Here is an 18,924-nt window from a genome sequence, read left to right as displayed (position 1 = left end):
TCAGGTCATTCTCTTGTTCTGCACATGCGTGTAAAAAGCCTTGGCGTTTTCCTTGATCCTATCCACCAAGGTTTTCTCATGCCCCCTTATAGCTCTTCTAAGCCCTTTCTTCACCTCGTTCCTGGCTAACTTGTATTCCGAGAGCTTTTTCTGTTCCTCTTTTCCTAAACCTTACATAAGCCTCCTTTTTCGTCTTAACCAGTCATTCGACCTCTCTCGAGAACCGTGGCTCCCTCACTCGACTGCAGCTTCTCTGCCTGCAAGGAACAAACATATTGAGCACATGCAGCATGCATTCCTTAAACAATCTCCACATTTCTTTGGTGCTCTTCCTACCCAGCATGTGTTCCCAATTTGTGTTACCCAGTTCTTGCCTAACTGAATTGTAATTACACTTACCCAATTGTAAACTTTACCCTGCCGTATGTACCTATCCTTATCCATGACTATCGGGAAAGAAACAGAGTTATGATCGCTATCGCCAAAATGTTCTCCTACCAACAGGTCTAACACTTGGTTTGTTGCCAAGCACAAAATCCAAAGTGGCCTCTCCTCAAGTTGGTCTATCTACATACTGTGTCAGGAATCCTTCCTGAACTCACTGGACAAAATCTGCTCCATCTAAACTAGTTCCTTAGTAATGTGTCAAAAAGGTTTTACAATTCCAGTCACGTCAACTTTAGCTTTCGTCTATTGTGTGGAATACAAAGTATCAACAAATGTTGACTGGATAAGTTGGCAAGTCGGAATGAATAAAGAAAGGATAAAAGCATTTTCGCATATTTGGATTTCTATTGGCAAGGTAGCTTTTGCAATAATAAAAGTTTGTGGATATAAAATTTCTCAAACATTCCATAGAGGCCACGTAATGATACCCATTTCCAAAACGGTCAGTCATGATGTTAAAAATATCTGAAATCAAATTCAAAAATCACAAAACATTGAAATAAAGAACTGAATTCCAAACCATGTACCCAAACAGGGACTGCACATTCACAAAACATAACCTCTGTCCTTAAAAGCATGCATCTGTTTGCAATTTGGACTCAACTAATTTATTAGGCAAAACAACACTCCTTTAGGCAGATGTAGAAACACTGTTTGTACTTGGTTCTTTTGTGAATACATATCTTTTATCATTTTCTAACCACACAACCTTTACAAAATTCACAGCAAACAATGCAAAGCAAATCATAAAACACACAGGACGATGGTCATGCAGGTGCAGCACAAACACAGAAATAACGTGATCACAGCATTAGCCGATGTAGCTGTCATTTGGTCAAATATCAAGCAGAGAAAAGCTTAATTATGTCGAGAAAAATACTTATTGCTCCAGAATAAATTTAATTGCAGCAGAACCATAGATTAAGTAATTTAGGGGGGCATAAATGTAGGTGTTATATTACAATACTTATTTTAAACTGGTAAAAAAGATTGTTTGTTCGTTCAGGTCCGGACATGAAAATGTTCAAAAGAAATGCTGAACAAGAGTATGATCTTTCCCAAATTAATTCACAATTAAGACAGAGTCTAATATTTTAAACCTATATTTCAAGTTTCTCATTACTGCATGAAGCGCATTATGATCAAACTTCAATCCCTCTTGCACGCATGGTCATGATGGTCAGTCTAAAAGGAACACTTCAATTTTGTATTTATAATGCATCTAATGAACTGTTAAGTTCACTTATACTAAAACTGGTCTGCACATCACGATAAAAGCACTTAAACTACTATAAAATATTTCAGGAAATTTCAGAATGGCCTAACTTTCTCCTGTTTAACATTTTCCAATTCAACAATCTCAGTTCAGAATTAACTTTTGTGGCCAGGTATGAAGATACAGTAATTGATTTCAGTGGTTGTGCAATCAATGTTCCAGTAGATTATGAGGATTGCTGAGGCACTGACCTGGACAGTGTCAGTAATTTAGTTGAGCACAAACCTGCTTGTCTTCTGTCAAGATGATGCCATTTGTGCTGTCACAGCCACCCTGGTAGTGTCCTTACTGTTGTCTGTTGGCTACCTATCCTGTAAACCTGTGCTTCCAATGATAAGGTGGTTGATACAAAGTCAGGTACTCTAGACCCACAGCAATGCATGACCAATTTATAAGATCATCTGCAGCCACTAAGGAACATAGGAGCAGGACTGCACAAATCATCTCCTCAAGCCCACTTTGCCTTTTAACATGATCATGTGTGATCTTACGCTGGTCTCAACTCTACTTTTCTGCCTGCTTCACATAACTTTTCATCAGAAATAAATCTGTTTCTTGCTTGAATGTGTTGACTGATTCTGCCTCTCCTGCACTCTGGGGCAGTGACTTCCAGATTCACAACCCTCTGACAGAAGTAGTTTCTCTTCATTTAAGTTTTGAACCTTCTGCGTCTCACTCTTTACATCTATGACCTCTTGATCTAGACTGCCCTTGCTGATCTGATTATGCCATTTCCCTGCTTCATGCCAATAACCTTACACCCCCTTGGTCATCAATAATTTATTCACCTCTGCATTAAAACAAATATTCAAAGATTCTGCTTCCACTGCTTTTTGAGGATGACAGTTTCAAGGAGTCACAACCCTCAGAAAATACTTATCTGTTATAAACGGGCAAGACCTTACTTTTAAGCAGGCAAGTCCTCTCAGGATCTTGCACATTTGAATCACTGTCTTAGCCAATCTGCAGGCGTTTTCCAGAAAGAAACGGCAGCACCCAGGGCTGACAGTTACAGATTTGAACCGATCCCTTAGAGAATCGAAGAATTTATTTTATGTGCCACCACCCCGCCATAGATGTCAGGGACTTCAAGCAGTAGTGAAAACTCACAAACACTTCTGCAGGCACTGGAGCTGAAATTACGACTCTGCTTTCTCTCCGCAGAGGTTGCCACATCTGATAAATTTCTCCAGCAATTTCTGTTTTTATTTCAAACACATTCACTAGGTCAATAGCTTTTGATAGAAATCAATCCGTCATCAACATGAAAGTAATTGGTCTCTTTAAAACAGTGCTGGTTTTGAGGGCAGTAAGACATAATTATGGGGGGTGAAGGAGCATATTAGCTGGGGCACAGAGGTAGTAAATGGCACTTTTTGCATCAGTGTTGCAGACTGAGCTTGCAATAGGTTTACTCTGCAAAACTTCCTGCACATCCTTCCAGTGTTTGCACGAACAACCTCACCACAATGGCATCAGTTACAGCCCTCATCCTAAGTGGTCACAAAATGCAGACAACAATTTAGATCCAAACCAGCTTCTGTGGCACCCTACTAAAGGCATCAAACATTCATATTTCACTTCAAAAGGAGTGAGAAAACAGGACAGAACGGTTGAGAGTGGGCAATTTTCCTTGGAGGAAATACTTAGTCATACAGTATAATTTTATAGAAAAGAACAAAGCCGTCCACTTGTAGGCCTCTCCAAAAGTGGAATTAATAGAACTCCATTTGATTCTAAAGGTCCGTTAGCAGAGCTCCATTTGCAAAAGTGTGTTTTTTTTATTTTTGTTGATTTTGAGGATAACAGAAGTAAAAATGAATCAAATTAAAAAATCTTATACTATTGAAATGTGATAACTGTGAGAAATCTAGAAGTAAATCCAGAAGTAAGTCTGAATCTCAGGAGCAGCTGAAAGATCCCAACTGTTCTCAGTCCACCTTTCTTTAGGTCTTGCTTCAAATTTATCATGTCATAATTAATCAGCAATTAAGTTTTTGAGATGATGAGATTTCAAACTTAAAAATCTTGTACAGAAAAACAAGACCGGATGGAAGAACAAGTGTTACTTCTCTACTGTGGAAAGAAAACAGCAGAATTATTTATTTCTCTGTAGGTCTAGCATTTAAGACACTGTGCAGGAAATGGTCATTCGTCACAAAAATACTTTAGGTGATCCATATTTGGTGTCATGAACTGAACAGTTTCAGTTTCTTTTTCAATTGTAAGCTGACAGTAGGAGGTTTGCAAATATTGATTAGAGACAGGTGCTAATGGTTTTCTGAATTACATTGTCAATTAATTTTCATTGCATGGATTCAATGCTAGCAATGTCACTGCTTTTTTTAAAAGTGTGAACGCAGACTAATAATTTTATTCCAATGAAATGTTATAGGCTTGAAATGTTAATTTGTTTCCCTTTCTACAGATGCCACCTGATGCAATTTTTGTAGCGTTTTGATTTTATTCCAAATTAGTTATTGCATCACCAATTTCTGGGCTGGCACATGATTTATACAGCCAGTCTATTTTACAGATTGCAGAGTATCACCAAAGCAACAAAAATCACAACATTAGGTAGCATCAGGAACATGCATATGTTATAGCTTTAATGATTTGTTATTAATGTTTGGTGCATAATACATGTTTTAGAATATTACAGCTTTAGACATTGTTCCAATTATCTACAGATAAAACAATCTTTTGAGAAACTGATAACATGGGAATAGCAAAGAGTAAGAGAGTAGTCTTGAACTTGCTTTTGAAAATTTATGATCACAAATAATAAAGATATTTAAATCACAAGCTGGTGTAAAGTAAATCCAACTTAAGTAGACTGGGAGTTATATGTATATGTTAAAAGATCATGAATGCAAAAGCAACAAAAAAGTTGTTCTTCTATTTTAGCATGAGAGCAAGCAGTCTGCAACCTTTCCTTGTAATGTTTAAATTACGTATGCAATTTCCAGATGAAACAGAGGGTAAAACCAGGTTGTAAATAATAAAGTTCTCATGGAGGTGGGGTAGTAATATCCCATTAGTAATACAAGTTATTCATATGGGTTACAGAATCAAAGAGCAGCACGGAAGATGAAATGATTTATTTACGTTTCCATTTTAGAACATCAAACATACCAATGTTGAGGTGGAAGGTTTCTTTAAATTGTCTGTGCTAACAGAAGCAGACAGTTAAGTTCAGATTTCATGAGAGACAAATCAACTAGAAGTGAAATTACTCCACGAATGCCAGCATCCTGTCACCAAGTCAACCTTCATTTACATGTGCATAGTACATGGCACTGACCAACCCAGCTTTGAGCCAGCTGCTGGAGTGAATAAAATCCCTGACATTTCTGTTTATACCTGTCAGACAGGGCTCCCTCATCGGACCACATTAACAGCCCCAATTGGGGAACTCATTCTAAAATGTACCTGGGCAACCTTGTTCCAATCACTACAGGAAGCTCTGTCCTAGTTTGCAGCCTGAGAGTACAACAGGATCTTGATCAGGTGGGCCAGTGGGCCAAGGAGTGGCAGATGGAGTTTAATTTAGATAAATGTGAGGTGCTGCATTTTGGAAAGGCAAATCAGGGTGGGACTTATACATTTAATGGTAAGGTCCTGGGGAATGTTACTGATCACAGAGACTTTGGAGTACAAGTTTATAGTTCCTTGAAAGTGGAGTTGCAGGTAGATAGTATCGTGAAGGTAGCATTTGGTATGCTTGCCTTTACTGGTCAATGCATGGAGCATTAGAGTTGGGAAGTCATATTGTGACTGTACAGGACATTGGTTTGGCTACTTTGGAGTACTGCATGCAATTCTGGTCTCCCTGCTGTACGAAGATTGTTGTTGGGTTCAGAAAAGATTTACAAGGATGTTGGTAGGATTGGAGAGCTTGAGCTCTGGGGAGAGGCTGAATAGGCTGGGGTTATTTTCCTGGGGCATCAAAGGCTGAGGGGTGACCTTACAGAGGTTAATAAAATCATGACGGACACGGATATGGTAAATAGGTAAGGGCAATTCCCCTGCACAAAGTGATGGAGTCCAAAACTAGAAGGCATAGGTTTAGGGCGAGAGGGGAAAGATATAAAAGAGGCCTAAGAAATAACTTTTTCACGCAGAGGGTGGTGTGTGTATGGAATGAACTGCAGAGGAAGTGGAAGAGGCTAGTATGATTACAACATTTAAAATGGCATCTGGATGGGTATATGAATAAGAAGTGTTTAGACAGATAGGGGCCAAATGCTGGCAAATGGGACTAGGTTTATACAGGATATCTGATCGTCATGGATGAGTTGGAGTGAAGGGCCTGTTTCCACGCTGCATATCTCTATGACCAAGTGGGGGAAAAAAAAATCCACGGTGTACCTCAGAGTCTTGTGGCAGATAGTAGTCTGCTCGATTACTTAGTCAGAGAAGGCTATAAAAGAGCCATAGTAGCTTTATATTCACCCTCATTTCCCAAAGCCAGAATATGGAGCCTGAAGAGTCTACAATCCTAGAGCATGAAGAGTCTACAGTCCTCGGATTTTCTACCAAGTAATTGGTATCTTAAAGTGGGGATAAACCTTCTAACTGCGTTTATAATCTATGTTTTTTATAAGGTGTTGTTTTAAGAAAGTGTTCCTGTTTAATTTGCCTTCACACGTTTAATGAAGTTTACATTTGTTAGAAGCAAGCAAACTGTTGTGTTGATATTTATTAATTAATCGTTGGGTGCTTAGATTTTTTTTAAAGTTTTAATGGTCGCCAATAGGATTATAATGATATGGTCGAAGAGGTACAAAAGGTCAGCATACTTCGGTGGCTTGGAAAATGAGTGTGGGCAAAAAAACACATCAAAAGAATTATTGGGCTTGCTTCTGGAAATTTTGAAGGATAACAAAGAATAAAAATATCTTAGTCAAACAAAGGCTTGAGTTCTTGACACAATAGTTATCTTCATTTTAAAAGACAGATTTGAGCACTGTAACATGAGAAAAACTAATCAAAAGATACCATTAGATAAGGATGGTTGAGAGGATTACTGGAAATGCTCAGGATGCAAAAAAACAAAAATATCTACATGAGCTGAACAGGAAACGACATCAGTAAAGACAAATGACAATTTAGGACACTGAACAAACTGCAAAAATGGAAGTAGGTACAATACCATTTATAGCCGTCAGAGGTACATGGAACAAGAAATGAAGGAAATTCAAGGAATGCCAATACGTTGACTCATTAAGAAACTGGATACAGTAACAAGTAGCCACGAGAGATCAGAAACAAAAGTGTGGATTGGATTCATTTGGCTTCGTTGCCACTGCTGTATTGACAGCTGCAAATTTAGTAGCAGTAGTAATAGCTGTCTCTCTTTGGAGGAACCTGCACTACATACATTTAAAGTGGTTAGCCCTATCATCTGAGCACAACCAAAAGTCTTCCAACAATGCCATATTCTGCAATCTCAATACTTTCTGTCTGGAAAATTTTAGGTCAGATTAAAAAGGTAGATTACTGTTGTGTCTTTTATGCAAATCAAGTTTTCAAATTAGGTCATCATCATTTCCTCCAGTACAAAGTGCTCAAAATTTGGTCTATAAATACAGGACTACTGAAGTAGCATTACTAAATTGTTAGCAGCACTTTCACAATTTGTGGTTAAGACAGGATTTGTGTACCTTTCAACTAATTTGCAAGACATAAAACTGTTAACTCCTAGTTTCCATTATTTTATTTCAGCAGGGTTAAATTAGAAGCACTTCTGGCTTGTGTGGCATTCTACGAGGTTCTCTGCAATCTGGAGCAACGAGCATTCAAGCACCATATTTTTCAGCAGTCAGCTAGCTAGCTAGCCAGCCCAGTAGTTAGAACTGGTACCTGATATGACGATCTGAGGAACATCCAGTATGGTGCCAAATGAAGCAGTTTTACGGTGGCCTCGCTTTGGCTTTGGGCGGGCTGTAAAATACACACATACAGGTACGCATGCAACAAATAGCTAAAAAGAGTATGAAGCGCATTACAATTAGAACAATGCAGTCTTGTCACAGAAACAAAATAATTACATGGAACCGGTCATGCAAAACACAAGGCACCATGCAAAAGCAAAGATGCTACAATGTAACGAGGCACATTGCTCAGGAAAAGCACAATTAAAGCATTGAACAACAAACTTTCTAGATTACAAAATAATTTATTGAAACACCCTTCGAAAAACATTAAAATGCAACTCCACGAACCTTAAACTTTAAACACACAGAGCCTACATGTTAAAATTTGCCGTATTAATTTAACCAACTGTAGTGCAATGAACATTTCAATATTGAGACAGCTGCAACATTGAGCATGTAGGATGAAACAGGTCTGCGTGACGAGTACACTGGGTCAAAAATCTGTTCGGCAACCTCAAGGCCACTCTAGTCTCGGAGTCAGGTCGGGTACTTCTTTAGCTGTGGTCATGTGGTATACTTAAATTTTACTGGAAATTAGTAAACATAATGCTAACCAATATACTTCAGACACAATGGTTAAAATACATAACCACTTATACAGGATTACCAATCAAAAATGCTTCAAAAAAATACACATTATTACAAGGATTGATTAGTATTAGCTCAACAGTTTGAAGTGGAATAAACACAAGTTACCTTTAGACGCCAAAATCATAGAATCCCTGTAGTGCAGAAAGAAGCCATTTGGCCTATCAAGTCTGCACCAATTACTAAAGAGCATCCCTCCCAGACACAGCCCTCCATACTATCCCAGTAACCCAGTATTTACCATCTTATCCATCTAGGTTGCACATCCCTAGACACTACAGAGCAATTCAGTATCGTCAATCCACTGTGGGTGGATACCGGAGCACCTGGCAGAAACCCACACAGACACAGAGAATGTGTAAACGCCACAGAGACAGTCACCCAAGGCTGGAAACAGACCACGGTCCTTGGTGCTGTGAGGCAGCAGTACTAACCATGCTGCTCAGATATTAAACGTCTTTAATCAATTGTAAGTTCTAAAAATTCACTATATTAATCTAAAAATTATTAGGATGTTGTTTTACAGCTCTGGCCTTCTTGCTCAGACTTTTTACCTGTGGTAGCATTCATGATTCTAGCCTCCAATTCAGAATAATTGCTGAGGTCAGCACTCAATCTTTTTCCGTCCATTGTGGCAGCAGCAGACTGTGTGCGGCCTCCGGACAGGCTCTCCACACTACTTCCTCGAGACAGTGGCAGATTTAATCGTGCAGAGTCACTCTGATAGGAAAAAATTCTAAGTTATAGCATAATGGAGAAGGGCAGTAAGGTTTTGGAAGCAAGGATGCTCTGATATCTGCAAACTTTTCAGGATTAGAAAACCAAGACAGCAACATTCAAAACACAAATATTGCCCCACCGCGCATTTCAATATTGCAAGTTAGGCGATGAAGATTCAAAGCTACATAAATGATCTTTAATTCAGTACATTATCACCCTTTCACTGAACTTTCTATTAATTCGTGTAATGTGTTGTTGCTTGTCATTTTCAGAAATTTATGATCATCCATCCCTATTTCTCCACAATTTTCAAGAGACTGATAGAGCGTTTATTTGAAAATTTTGGTCAAAATGTTGATAAAGGCAAGACATTTTAAACAAATGTATTTCATTTCATATCTTTGCATATAGTACCAAATAAATAACAATAACATCTTAAACAGAGGATTTTCTTTTTCAGGAGACATCATTTCTGGACCATTAAATAGATTAGGAAATGCTATTTTTTCTTTAGTACATTCATCAACTCTGCTTGATAATTGGTTCTATGCTGCTCTGAATTCAGCCTAAAGGAGAAATAGGGTGTCCTCACTTAATCAGGTTGCATTTCTGAAAATTGACTTTCAGTAAAGCACCGATCCATTAAAACTGGAGATAAGTTTCATAGACCTTTCCTTTCGGCTGAAAAAAATTAGAAAAATATATTTGTGTCCGCTAAGTTGAGATATTCAGTACATTGTATGACTAAATTACTAAATTGTTGAATAACACAATACTGCATATCATAAAATAAAAATGTCATTTTACATGCAGTACTTCCCGTAGCGGACGAAAACCCAAGATCTTTGCCTGGGAACATTTGCTAATTGGGTTTCTTATTCGTCACATCGCTAATACTGTCTTGTACTAGACTTTACAGCGGGTGGCTGCCACACCTTTTCTTGTTGGCTGCTGCTACCTCCAGGTCCATTTGGGCCACTGTTCCGGGGGGCTGCTCTTTGTGACTGGTTGTGGAGCCTTGGCCTTTCTCCCCTCTAGGAGAGAGTGTTGGCTGTGTCTGAACTAACTGGCATTTTGCCAGATGGTCCCTGTAACAGTGAGTCAGGCTGCAGGGTTTGTGCAGCAGATCGGAATTCATGATTAGTGAGCATCATGGAGGAGTTGTTGGGCTGTATGGCTGGGAGGCCGAGGTGACTCCTACGTTGTTCCACTAATGGTAGTGGCAGAAGCTCTGCTGTTCTGGCCACTGCTTGGGAAACTGCCTAGTACAGTTGTGGCTTGCACATTTCAGGCTGGTGGGGGTTCAGGAGCTCTGTGGTGAAGATCTTGGTAGTGGTGCGGCACAGAAGGCGGTCATGAGAGAAGGAACTGCTCCTCCAAAATTGCACTAGTCGGGTCAGGCAAGATATGTTAGAATAAATTTTATGATGCTCATCAAGTCTACATGTCCTAATAATGATGTTGAATTGAAACAATGCTAAACAGGGCATTTTTAAGTGCTCACTTGCAAAATACAACAGTCACCTGGCTTGATTCTGTACAGGTTTCTTTTTATCTCTGAGGAGGGACTTTTGCTTTGTTTGAAAACCTGTTGGCATAGCTGAGATTATTAGTGCCTTACAGAAAGTAAACCTGCATTTATAACATTAACTGGTTCATTCAACATATGCACAATTGGATTCATTTTACTTTTAGGACTTGTTAATAAAACATATCAATATCTTACACATCACTTGTACATGTTATTAATTAGGCCTTGGCAACCAGATAGAATTTCATACCAGCAGTAGTATTGACTCATTGGCATGTTTTTGCTGTGGCAAGATGTAAAGCATATTCTGCAATCAAACTTTTATTTGAATTCTGCTTCTTGGTTTAAAAAGATCCAACTGATACTGCTGCCTAAATTTAATTTCTGTTTAAAGACTGTCTTTTAAGGGAGAATCATTCTTCTACAGTTTTCTGGATTCTCATCTATTTTCTGTATTCCAATATTATCAGTCTTTATTTTTACACTAGCTTTAAATTAAGTTATTAAGAGTTTTTTTTTGGATGGGAGGCCTGTGACTAGCAGTGTGCTGCAAGTATCGGTGCCATGCCAACTGCTTTTTGTTGTTTGTTTAAATGATTTGGATGTGAATATAGGAGGAATGGTGAGTAAGTTTGCAGATGACACTAAAATCAGTGGTGCAGTGGACAGTGAAGGAGGCTACCTCAGAAGATGACAGATCTTGACTAGATGGGCCGATGAGCGGCACAGCTTAATTTAGATAAATGTGAGGTGTTGCATTTTACTAAGGCAAATCAGGGCAGGGCTGTTAAACTTATTGGTAGGATCCTGGGGGGTGTTGTTGAACAAAGAGACCTTAGGTTGCAGCTTCCTAGTTCCTTGAAAGTTGAGTCGCAGGTAGATAGGGCAATGAAGAAGGCATTTGATTTTATTGGCCTGTGCATTCAGTACAGGAATTGGAAAGTCATGCTGCAGCTGCACCAGGACATTGGTCAGGCCACTTTTGGAATGCTGCATTCAACTCTAGTCACCTTGTGAATGAAAAGATGTTGCGAAACTTGAAAACATTCAGAAAGGATTTACAAAGATGCTGCCGGGGTTGGAGCATTTGGGCTATAGGGAGAGGCTTAAAAGGCAGGTATTATTTTACCTGGCACATCAGAGGTTGAAGGGCAACGTTGCAGAAATTTACAAAATCACGAAGGACATGGATAAAGTGGCTAGTCAATGTCTTTTCCCAGGGTAAGGGTAAATTATTTAAATAAATAACAAAAAGCAGTTGGCGCGGCACTGACACTTGCAGCATAACTAGAGGGCATAGGTTTAAGGTTAGGGGAGAAAGATTTAAAAAGACCTAACGGGCGACTTTTTCATGCAGAGGACGGTGCATGTATGGAATGAGCTATCACAGGAAATGGTGGAGACAGGTACAATTACAACATTTTAAAAAAATGGATAGATTCATGAACAGGAAGCGTTTAGAGGGATTTAGGCTAAATGCTGGCAAATGGGAGTGGATCAATTTAGAATACCTGGTCAGCATGGACGAGTTGGTCTGACGGGCCTATTTCCGTGCTGTACAACTCCATGACTCTTAAAGACATTAACACTGTTACTTAGCCATTGATTCCCATGGAACAGTAACATTATGTTAAGATATGTTTTCTTTTGCCTCATGTCTCACTTCATTTAAAAAAAATGCAATTATGCATTCAAAAATCTCAACAAGTGTGTTCACGTTGCACAATGCATAAATAATTCTGTTCCAAGACAGTCTGACACTCCCTGCCACAAAACAACCCCCTAAGGGAAAACTTGGTTCCCTGTTGCAATCTCTTAGTACTGGCCAAAAAGAGAAAAGTCAAAACTTGATCAATTAAGGGAAAGAAAATAAATCTGGAAAATTTCTCTCCACCTCCAAAAGAAAATCAAGCAAGCTCCTGAAAAACATGGAGACTGAAATCATCCATTTCATAATAACTTGACTGATCACTCAAGATGACTGTACTTTCTTGAAATAGTCTAGTTTCTGTTGAGCATCTGTGCAGAATCCTTACTGCTGCAACTGTTGGATATTTTGTCTTCTTCAATGCTCTTACATTGACCTCAACCCATAAATTTTGAATTTTGCTAATCCTTCTTTATAACTCACCCTTGTTACACTTAAGATTAGGCTTGCTGCTCATACAGTAATTTAATATATACCACAATGAAGGATATAAGAACGCAAAAAAAAATCACGATGTTGAGGTAGCTTGACTGCCTATCTGTGACAATTTGATGCTGACAGTAAGTTAGAAAATGCCTCTAATTCACTAAGCTAACAAAGAACTTTCAACCAGTTCAACTTAAGTTCCCTGAGAATGTCTACATACATAGCATTCCTGCAAGGAAGAAGTGAAAATTGAAACTTTGGGGCTTTAGTATCTATCCACAGTACAAAAAAATGCTGTTTAAGGTTAACAAGTTCTTAAGGTTAACAAGTTCTTTTAAACAAGTACTTATCAATTGTGTAAAATAAAGTCGTGAACAGAGCAATTTACTCACTGTCTGTTTGGGCTGGAGTTTAAGCTGCTGAGCCAGCTTTGATTCCAAACGCTTAATTGTATCATTGGTAGCATTTGCATGTAAGTCACTAGGTTCTACACAAGCATCACTTTTGTTACTGGTATTTGTGGAGGTAATTTCCAAAAAAGATCCTAGCAAACAAAAAGTACAATTTATAGCATTCGTAAAATGAACGTTTTTGCAACAGCAGAGCAATTCAGAGTTACAAAAATCACTCAAAAGTGTTTAATATCATGTTTACAAGTGAATGGGGAGCAGAGATTAAAAGGAAGCAAAGCATTTATTTAATCTTCCAAAATTAAGCAGTGATTACAAATTATGACAGTAAAGCATCTTCCAAAAATGCCCTATGCGTTAGCTGAGAACCAGACTTTTTCAAAGGGCCAGTGAACTAATTTAAGCTGAGGTACACCTAAACAAAAGCAAACAACTGAATGATGTTAACAGAAATCTTACACTGAGTTAATGAGGACAACAAATCAGAATTCCATCAGTGGCAGTTACAAACAAAATGGTGCTACCATTAAATGATATTGTAGCTTTTTGTTAATTTGGACTATAGCATAAAATGTGCTAAATATTATGAAGTTGTACGAGTCTGTACAATTTTAAAATCAAGTCAATCTATTTTTCTACATAAAATGATGGGTGAACATATTGTATTAGGTGGTATCATGTCTAACACATTACAGAGATCTAGGTATAATCAATTAGACTTGTTCTGCAATTAGGTTGTGACAGTCAACCTTTCTTGGGGAACAGTGTATTTAGAGACGTGGGGCGCGGCAAGAGGAAGAAAGAGGACGAATCAGGGTTGCATTGTAATTGGTGTCCAGTGACAAAGCTTTATGTTTATGCACAAAGACTGACTACTTAAGTGAATTGGGAATGATTGATGGGGTCTATGGGAACTGTACTTTGGTAGTTATATTCAGACAATGTAGTAGTTAAAAATGCACTTAAAATTCAGCAAAGTACCAAGTTGTTTTTAACTGTATGTTTATAATAACTTTTAACAGTTTCAAGCTCTTGCACTTCAAGAAAATTCAACATTATTTGCTTGATACCAAAAACCTTGAAACAAATTTGTGTGGTTAGTTATATTTTGGCATTTGTGATCATTGCTGTATAATTCTATCTTCGTACTCTGCTGGCAGTTCAATGGATTAAAGCAGAAGGAAATAGTTACACCATCTATTCTATTTCAAGTTGCTTAAAATATTTTCAATAAACTATACATCTACTGCAAAAAAAGAAGCCAATAAAATAATCTAGATTTGATTATTCTATCGCACTCCTGGTTGGTGTCCCCTTTCTACACTCCACAGAACTGAGGAAACTCAAAACTGTTTTCCCTGTCTCAAATTCAGTGAAGTTTGATTTACCACATCTGGTTTTAAAGTTTTTAGTATTATTTTGAAATTCCTCCGTTGTTTCACCTCCAAATTCCCACAGTCTCCTCCAAACCTACAATGTTTGAGAGCCAATGTTTCTCTATGTCTTTTTGAGAAACCTTGATGGCGATGCCTTCAATAGCCAGGATTCCAAGCCCTAACGTTCCTTCTTAATGCCCGATGCCTCTCTAACTGGCTTTCCTCCTTTAAAATGCTGATATCAATATTTATTTAATATAATGTCTGTAAAGTCATATTGGGATGTTTCTTTATATTTAAACCTTGTTGTTTTGAACATTTAACATTACAGCAAACAAACTCTTATGTAATTTATTTCTTAATCCTCACTAATGATCTAGAGGTCAACAAGAAAACAAATCTACACTAAATTTGCAAGATCATAACCAACAGAGATTCAGTAATTACTAGTAGGTAGATGTGATAGAGCCACCAGCATTCAAACACTGCACTATACCTCATGTTAAGGCAACATCTTGTATTTATAACAAGTTCAGCATAGACATAATGGGTCAAAAGACATCCTTCCATGCAGCATCAGTAGATTTTATGAATAAAGCATGACTACATGTATTCCCAATCACCTGTACCCTAGCTACCAAATCAATGATCAAATAATTCTACCGAGTTTAGCAGACTGCAGAGAAAATTTCTATATTTTGCTCCTTGTTCAGGTATATTTTGAAGTACAAAAGCTACTCAAACTCAGCAACAACTTTCATAAAACATAACTTGGCACTCATGCCAGGAATCAGGATAGCCTTGAGTTTATTTCAATTCAGAAATTCTATCAACGAATTTTAAAGCTTCATTTGTTATTGTCTGTAGAATACCTCTATGTTGGGATCACTGGCTCTTTTAGGTTGAAGTCCAATATTGGCTAATTATTTGTTGACAGAGTTACTAGAACTTGCACGAGAACACGGATTTTCAGTTTAGCTTCTTGTCTTGATCAGTTGTGCAGCCAACAGAATTACAGATTTTTGACATTTAACAGCTTAGAAGAAGGTCATTTGCACGTAATGTTCATGCTGGCCAACAAAATCTGACTACACAAATTCCATTTACAAGTTTTTTGTCTGTAGCCCTGGAGCAATGGCTATAGAAGTGAATATTTAATACTGCCTAAATGTTCCAAAAGTTTCCGACTCAATCAGCCTTTCAGGCAGCAAATTCCAAATTCCCACAACCTTCCAGGTGAAGATGTTTCTTCTTTTAGCATTCTATTACCTTAAATTGGTGTCCCCTGGTCATGACCTCTCTACCAACAGAAAAAGTGCCTTCCTATCCAGCCTATTCACACCCTTCGTAATTTTATACACCTCTCTCAGGTCCAACTCAACGCCCAGCTCTTCCAATTTTCCAGACAGCTCAGATCCTCTAGACAGTATCCTTGTAAACCTGCATACACCCTCTCTAGTACGATCACACACTTCTTAAAATGCAGTCACCAGAACTGCATACATTATTGCACATTTTATACAGTTCCAACATAACTGCCCTGCCCTGGTCTTCTGTGCATTCGCTAATGAAGGCAAATACCCATATACTTTCTTAACTGCCATTCATAAACGGTCTCTTTGTGAAACTACTTTTCATAATGCAAGCTTGGGGTGCAATGATCAAACAAACAGCTGTCATTTTTGTGCAATATTCTCTCATGTTTTCTTTATCTGGTACTACAGCTCATAGAATAGGACACAAGGATCAAGGTAGGGCACAAACCTACGTACTCCACTGTTAAATGATAGGGTCAGATCGTTCCCTTTTAACCTTTTGAAAGACTCAACTATATCAGCCCATGGAGATCTATGAAAATACCATCAGGTCTTTACATTACAGAGGATAATTGATGGTAGTGAATCTTTATCACATATAGCAGTTCTTCAATGTTGGTAACTTAATTCTTGCAGTTGAATTTCCTTTTGACAAATAGTTAAAGAAACTTCTCTTGCTTTGTTCTTTCAGATTATTGAGGTATTGTTGTTTCATACCTGTGCTTGTAGCAGAATTACTTTGGCTTACATCAGAGTAGTGGCATGGGTACTGAAGAGGTTCTTCAGCTCCTGGGAAATACTGAACACAAAAAACAAAATCAAAGCAGGCTGCTGATTTGGACAATATGATCACAAGTCTACCACAATCAATACATCAATACACAAGGATTCAGAAAGACAAGGGCTGTGATATATATGATCACAGATGCTTTAGTCCTGATGACATCAGGGTCAAGTTTGTGAAAAATATAAAGGAAATTTCAATTTTCATTTGGAGACTGAAGTGTGCCACCACTCAACTATCTTTTCTTAAAACAGCAGAATAATTTAGGTCAGTTGGTGGCAACTTAAATTACTCTGAAGATTATGTATTCACACTTCACTCTTAAGTGAGCATATTTCTTATCCAAATATTTAGAACTCTTATTCGTTTGCTCTTTAATGAACGATCTCATTTATTAATAACAAAACTGCAATTAAGTACAGAAGTATACCATCAGTTATGCTTGAATAATGTTATTAGAATCTCATCAACAATAAACATTAAGTAGAAACTTACCTTCATTAAATGAGTCATTATTCTTACTATCTCTTCCATTGAGGGGCGTTGTGCAGGATCTTTTGACCAACAGCGAGTCATTAGACTCTCAATAGGTTTAGGTAGATTTTTGATTAGAGGTGGTCGAGTACCTAAAACAACATGGATGGAGCAAATCTAAAAAATCCTAATGAGCTTCAGGCACATTTTATTATTCGATCAATTTTACAATTCTATCCCAGGATCAGAGTATTACTTCCAAAGAATAATGATTTAAGAAATTATGCCTCATTCCATCTTCTCAATTCATAAGTTCAACATTTTTCATGGGTAATTAGGTGAGGAAAGAAAGCAATGAATAGAAGAGCTAGAAGAATTTCTCCAGATTTGGTTGTTTATGCTTCACAGATACGTCCTGAGTCTACTTTTCTTTGCACATAAATGTATCCTTTTATTTCATCTCTCTCGTGTACATATTCAAGATTCCCCTTCAATACAGATGTGTTATTTGTTTAAATCACAACATTTGGTAGCAAGTTCCACATTCACAAAACAAAGCTGAATTTGGCATAATTAAGTAGTTATACAGTTAAGTTATTTTAAAATCAAGTCTGACTTATCAACAAAATACTGATCTTTAAGTAACCTTCTTCCTCCCCCTTCCACAATAGATTAAAACATTTTTGTTGAAGAACTTAAAACTACATGCAACTGAATGTTTCACATTTTTGATAAATATGCTGATGCTTTGACAAAGTACTCCCAGTAATGAAACACTCTTGATAAATAGACTGCCTTTAGTAAAATACTGAATGAATGATTATCAATCACTTTTTGTTTTAATCGCAACTTTTTTGGAAGTGGTGCTTCACACAATTAGTTTGGTTTTATGTATCAGGTTTTACAAAACATTTTTTTCCGTAAGATTTCTTTCTTCATTCGAAAGAATTTGACCGCAATCTTTCACTAAACAAGTCAGCATATTTCTACTGCAATGAAACTGCAATGCAAATTTCTGTCAATGAAATACAAATGCAGGAGCACATTTACTAATATGCTGGAAACAATTTTTTGATAAAAGCCATAATCTTGCTTTCAAATATACCACTAAGGATTACTGAATTGCTTAAATCCAACTTGTAGTACATTTTGTAAACATATCTCAAAATTTCAGTTGGTCACAAATGAACTTAGAACCAGAGTAAGCTATTCCACCCACCAACATGTTCAGCAAGCAATGTGCAATTGATTTTAATGCCTAATCACAAATGTAATTTCTTTGCCAAGTAGAATACAATGTTATGGTCTTTAGATAATTCTTACAACTACAGTTTTTTTTAGTGTAAAGCAGTTTAGTTTCACAATGATAATAAGCAATTATCATGTACATCAGAGCCTGGGCCCAAGTCAGGAACAAAAGAGAATGAGTTTTCTACGGCTAAATGCCAGCTATCGTGCAAATATATCATTAAGGAGTTGAACTTCTAATCAATTGAATAGGAATATAAAGTTATGGTAATTCAAAACTTCAAGTGTATAAAATGTGTACCAAAACTTGCACTGAGCAAGTATGAAGATACTATTAAACTAATATTTTATCCTTTGTTTGACCACTTTTAAAAATGTCATTAACAGCTGAGAATTCAGGGAAATAATTTGCTTTCAAATCGATGTTGGTACCACAATCTAACTGACTACACTGGAAGTGGCAAGTATAGCATGTCTATACATGCCTCAGATTCTCTCCTTTCCTGAACTCCAAATCAGCATTGAGATTTTCCGTGTGAAAACGATGGATAACAGTTGAGCTAGAGTAACAGTTCTAAAAGCTCTGTAGTGATAGAGGGGCATAAAGGTGGTTGCATTCCTCTTCTCAAAGGAAATTAAGCTTAGGAAACAAGTTCAGACTCCTAGAGATCACATTAGCAA

At 37.5% G+C, this 18,924-nt stretch overlaps 1 protein-coding gene across 3 annotated transcripts in view; it reads right to left on the bottom strand.

The window, feature by feature from the left end:
* The window catches only part of map3k7 (mitogen-activated protein kinase kinase kinase 7), a 122,123-nt gene that overhangs the window by 35,229 nt on the left and 67,970 nt on the right, over positions 1-18,924 (bottom strand). For 2 of the 3 annotated variants that reach the window (XM_048530791.2, XM_048530793.2), the window contains 5 exons: positions 17,017-17,147; positions 16,455-16,536; positions 13,028-13,179; positions 8,805-8,970; positions 7,589-7,669 (listed from right to left, as the gene is read on the bottom strand). In XM_048530791.2, coding sequence (XP_048386748.1) covers positions 7,589-7,669; positions 8,805-8,970; positions 13,028-13,179; positions 16,455-16,536; positions 17,017-17,147 — 612 coding nt within the window. The remainder of the gene's footprint in view (positions 1-7,588; positions 7,670-8,804; positions 8,971-13,027; positions 13,180-16,454; positions 16,537-17,016; positions 17,148-18,924) is intronic. The other variant, XM_048530792.2, reaches the window with a different exon arrangement.

This window comes from Stegostoma tigrinum, chromosome 4 (assembly GCF_030684315.1).
Source record: "Stegostoma tigrinum isolate sSteTig4 chromosome 4, sSteTig4.hap1, whole genome shotgun sequence".
Lineage (NCBI taxonomy): Eukaryota > Metazoa > Chordata > Chondrichthyes > Orectolobiformes > Stegostomatidae > Stegostoma > Stegostoma tigrinum.
This window is presented reverse-complemented; position numbering and strand designations above follow the sequence as displayed.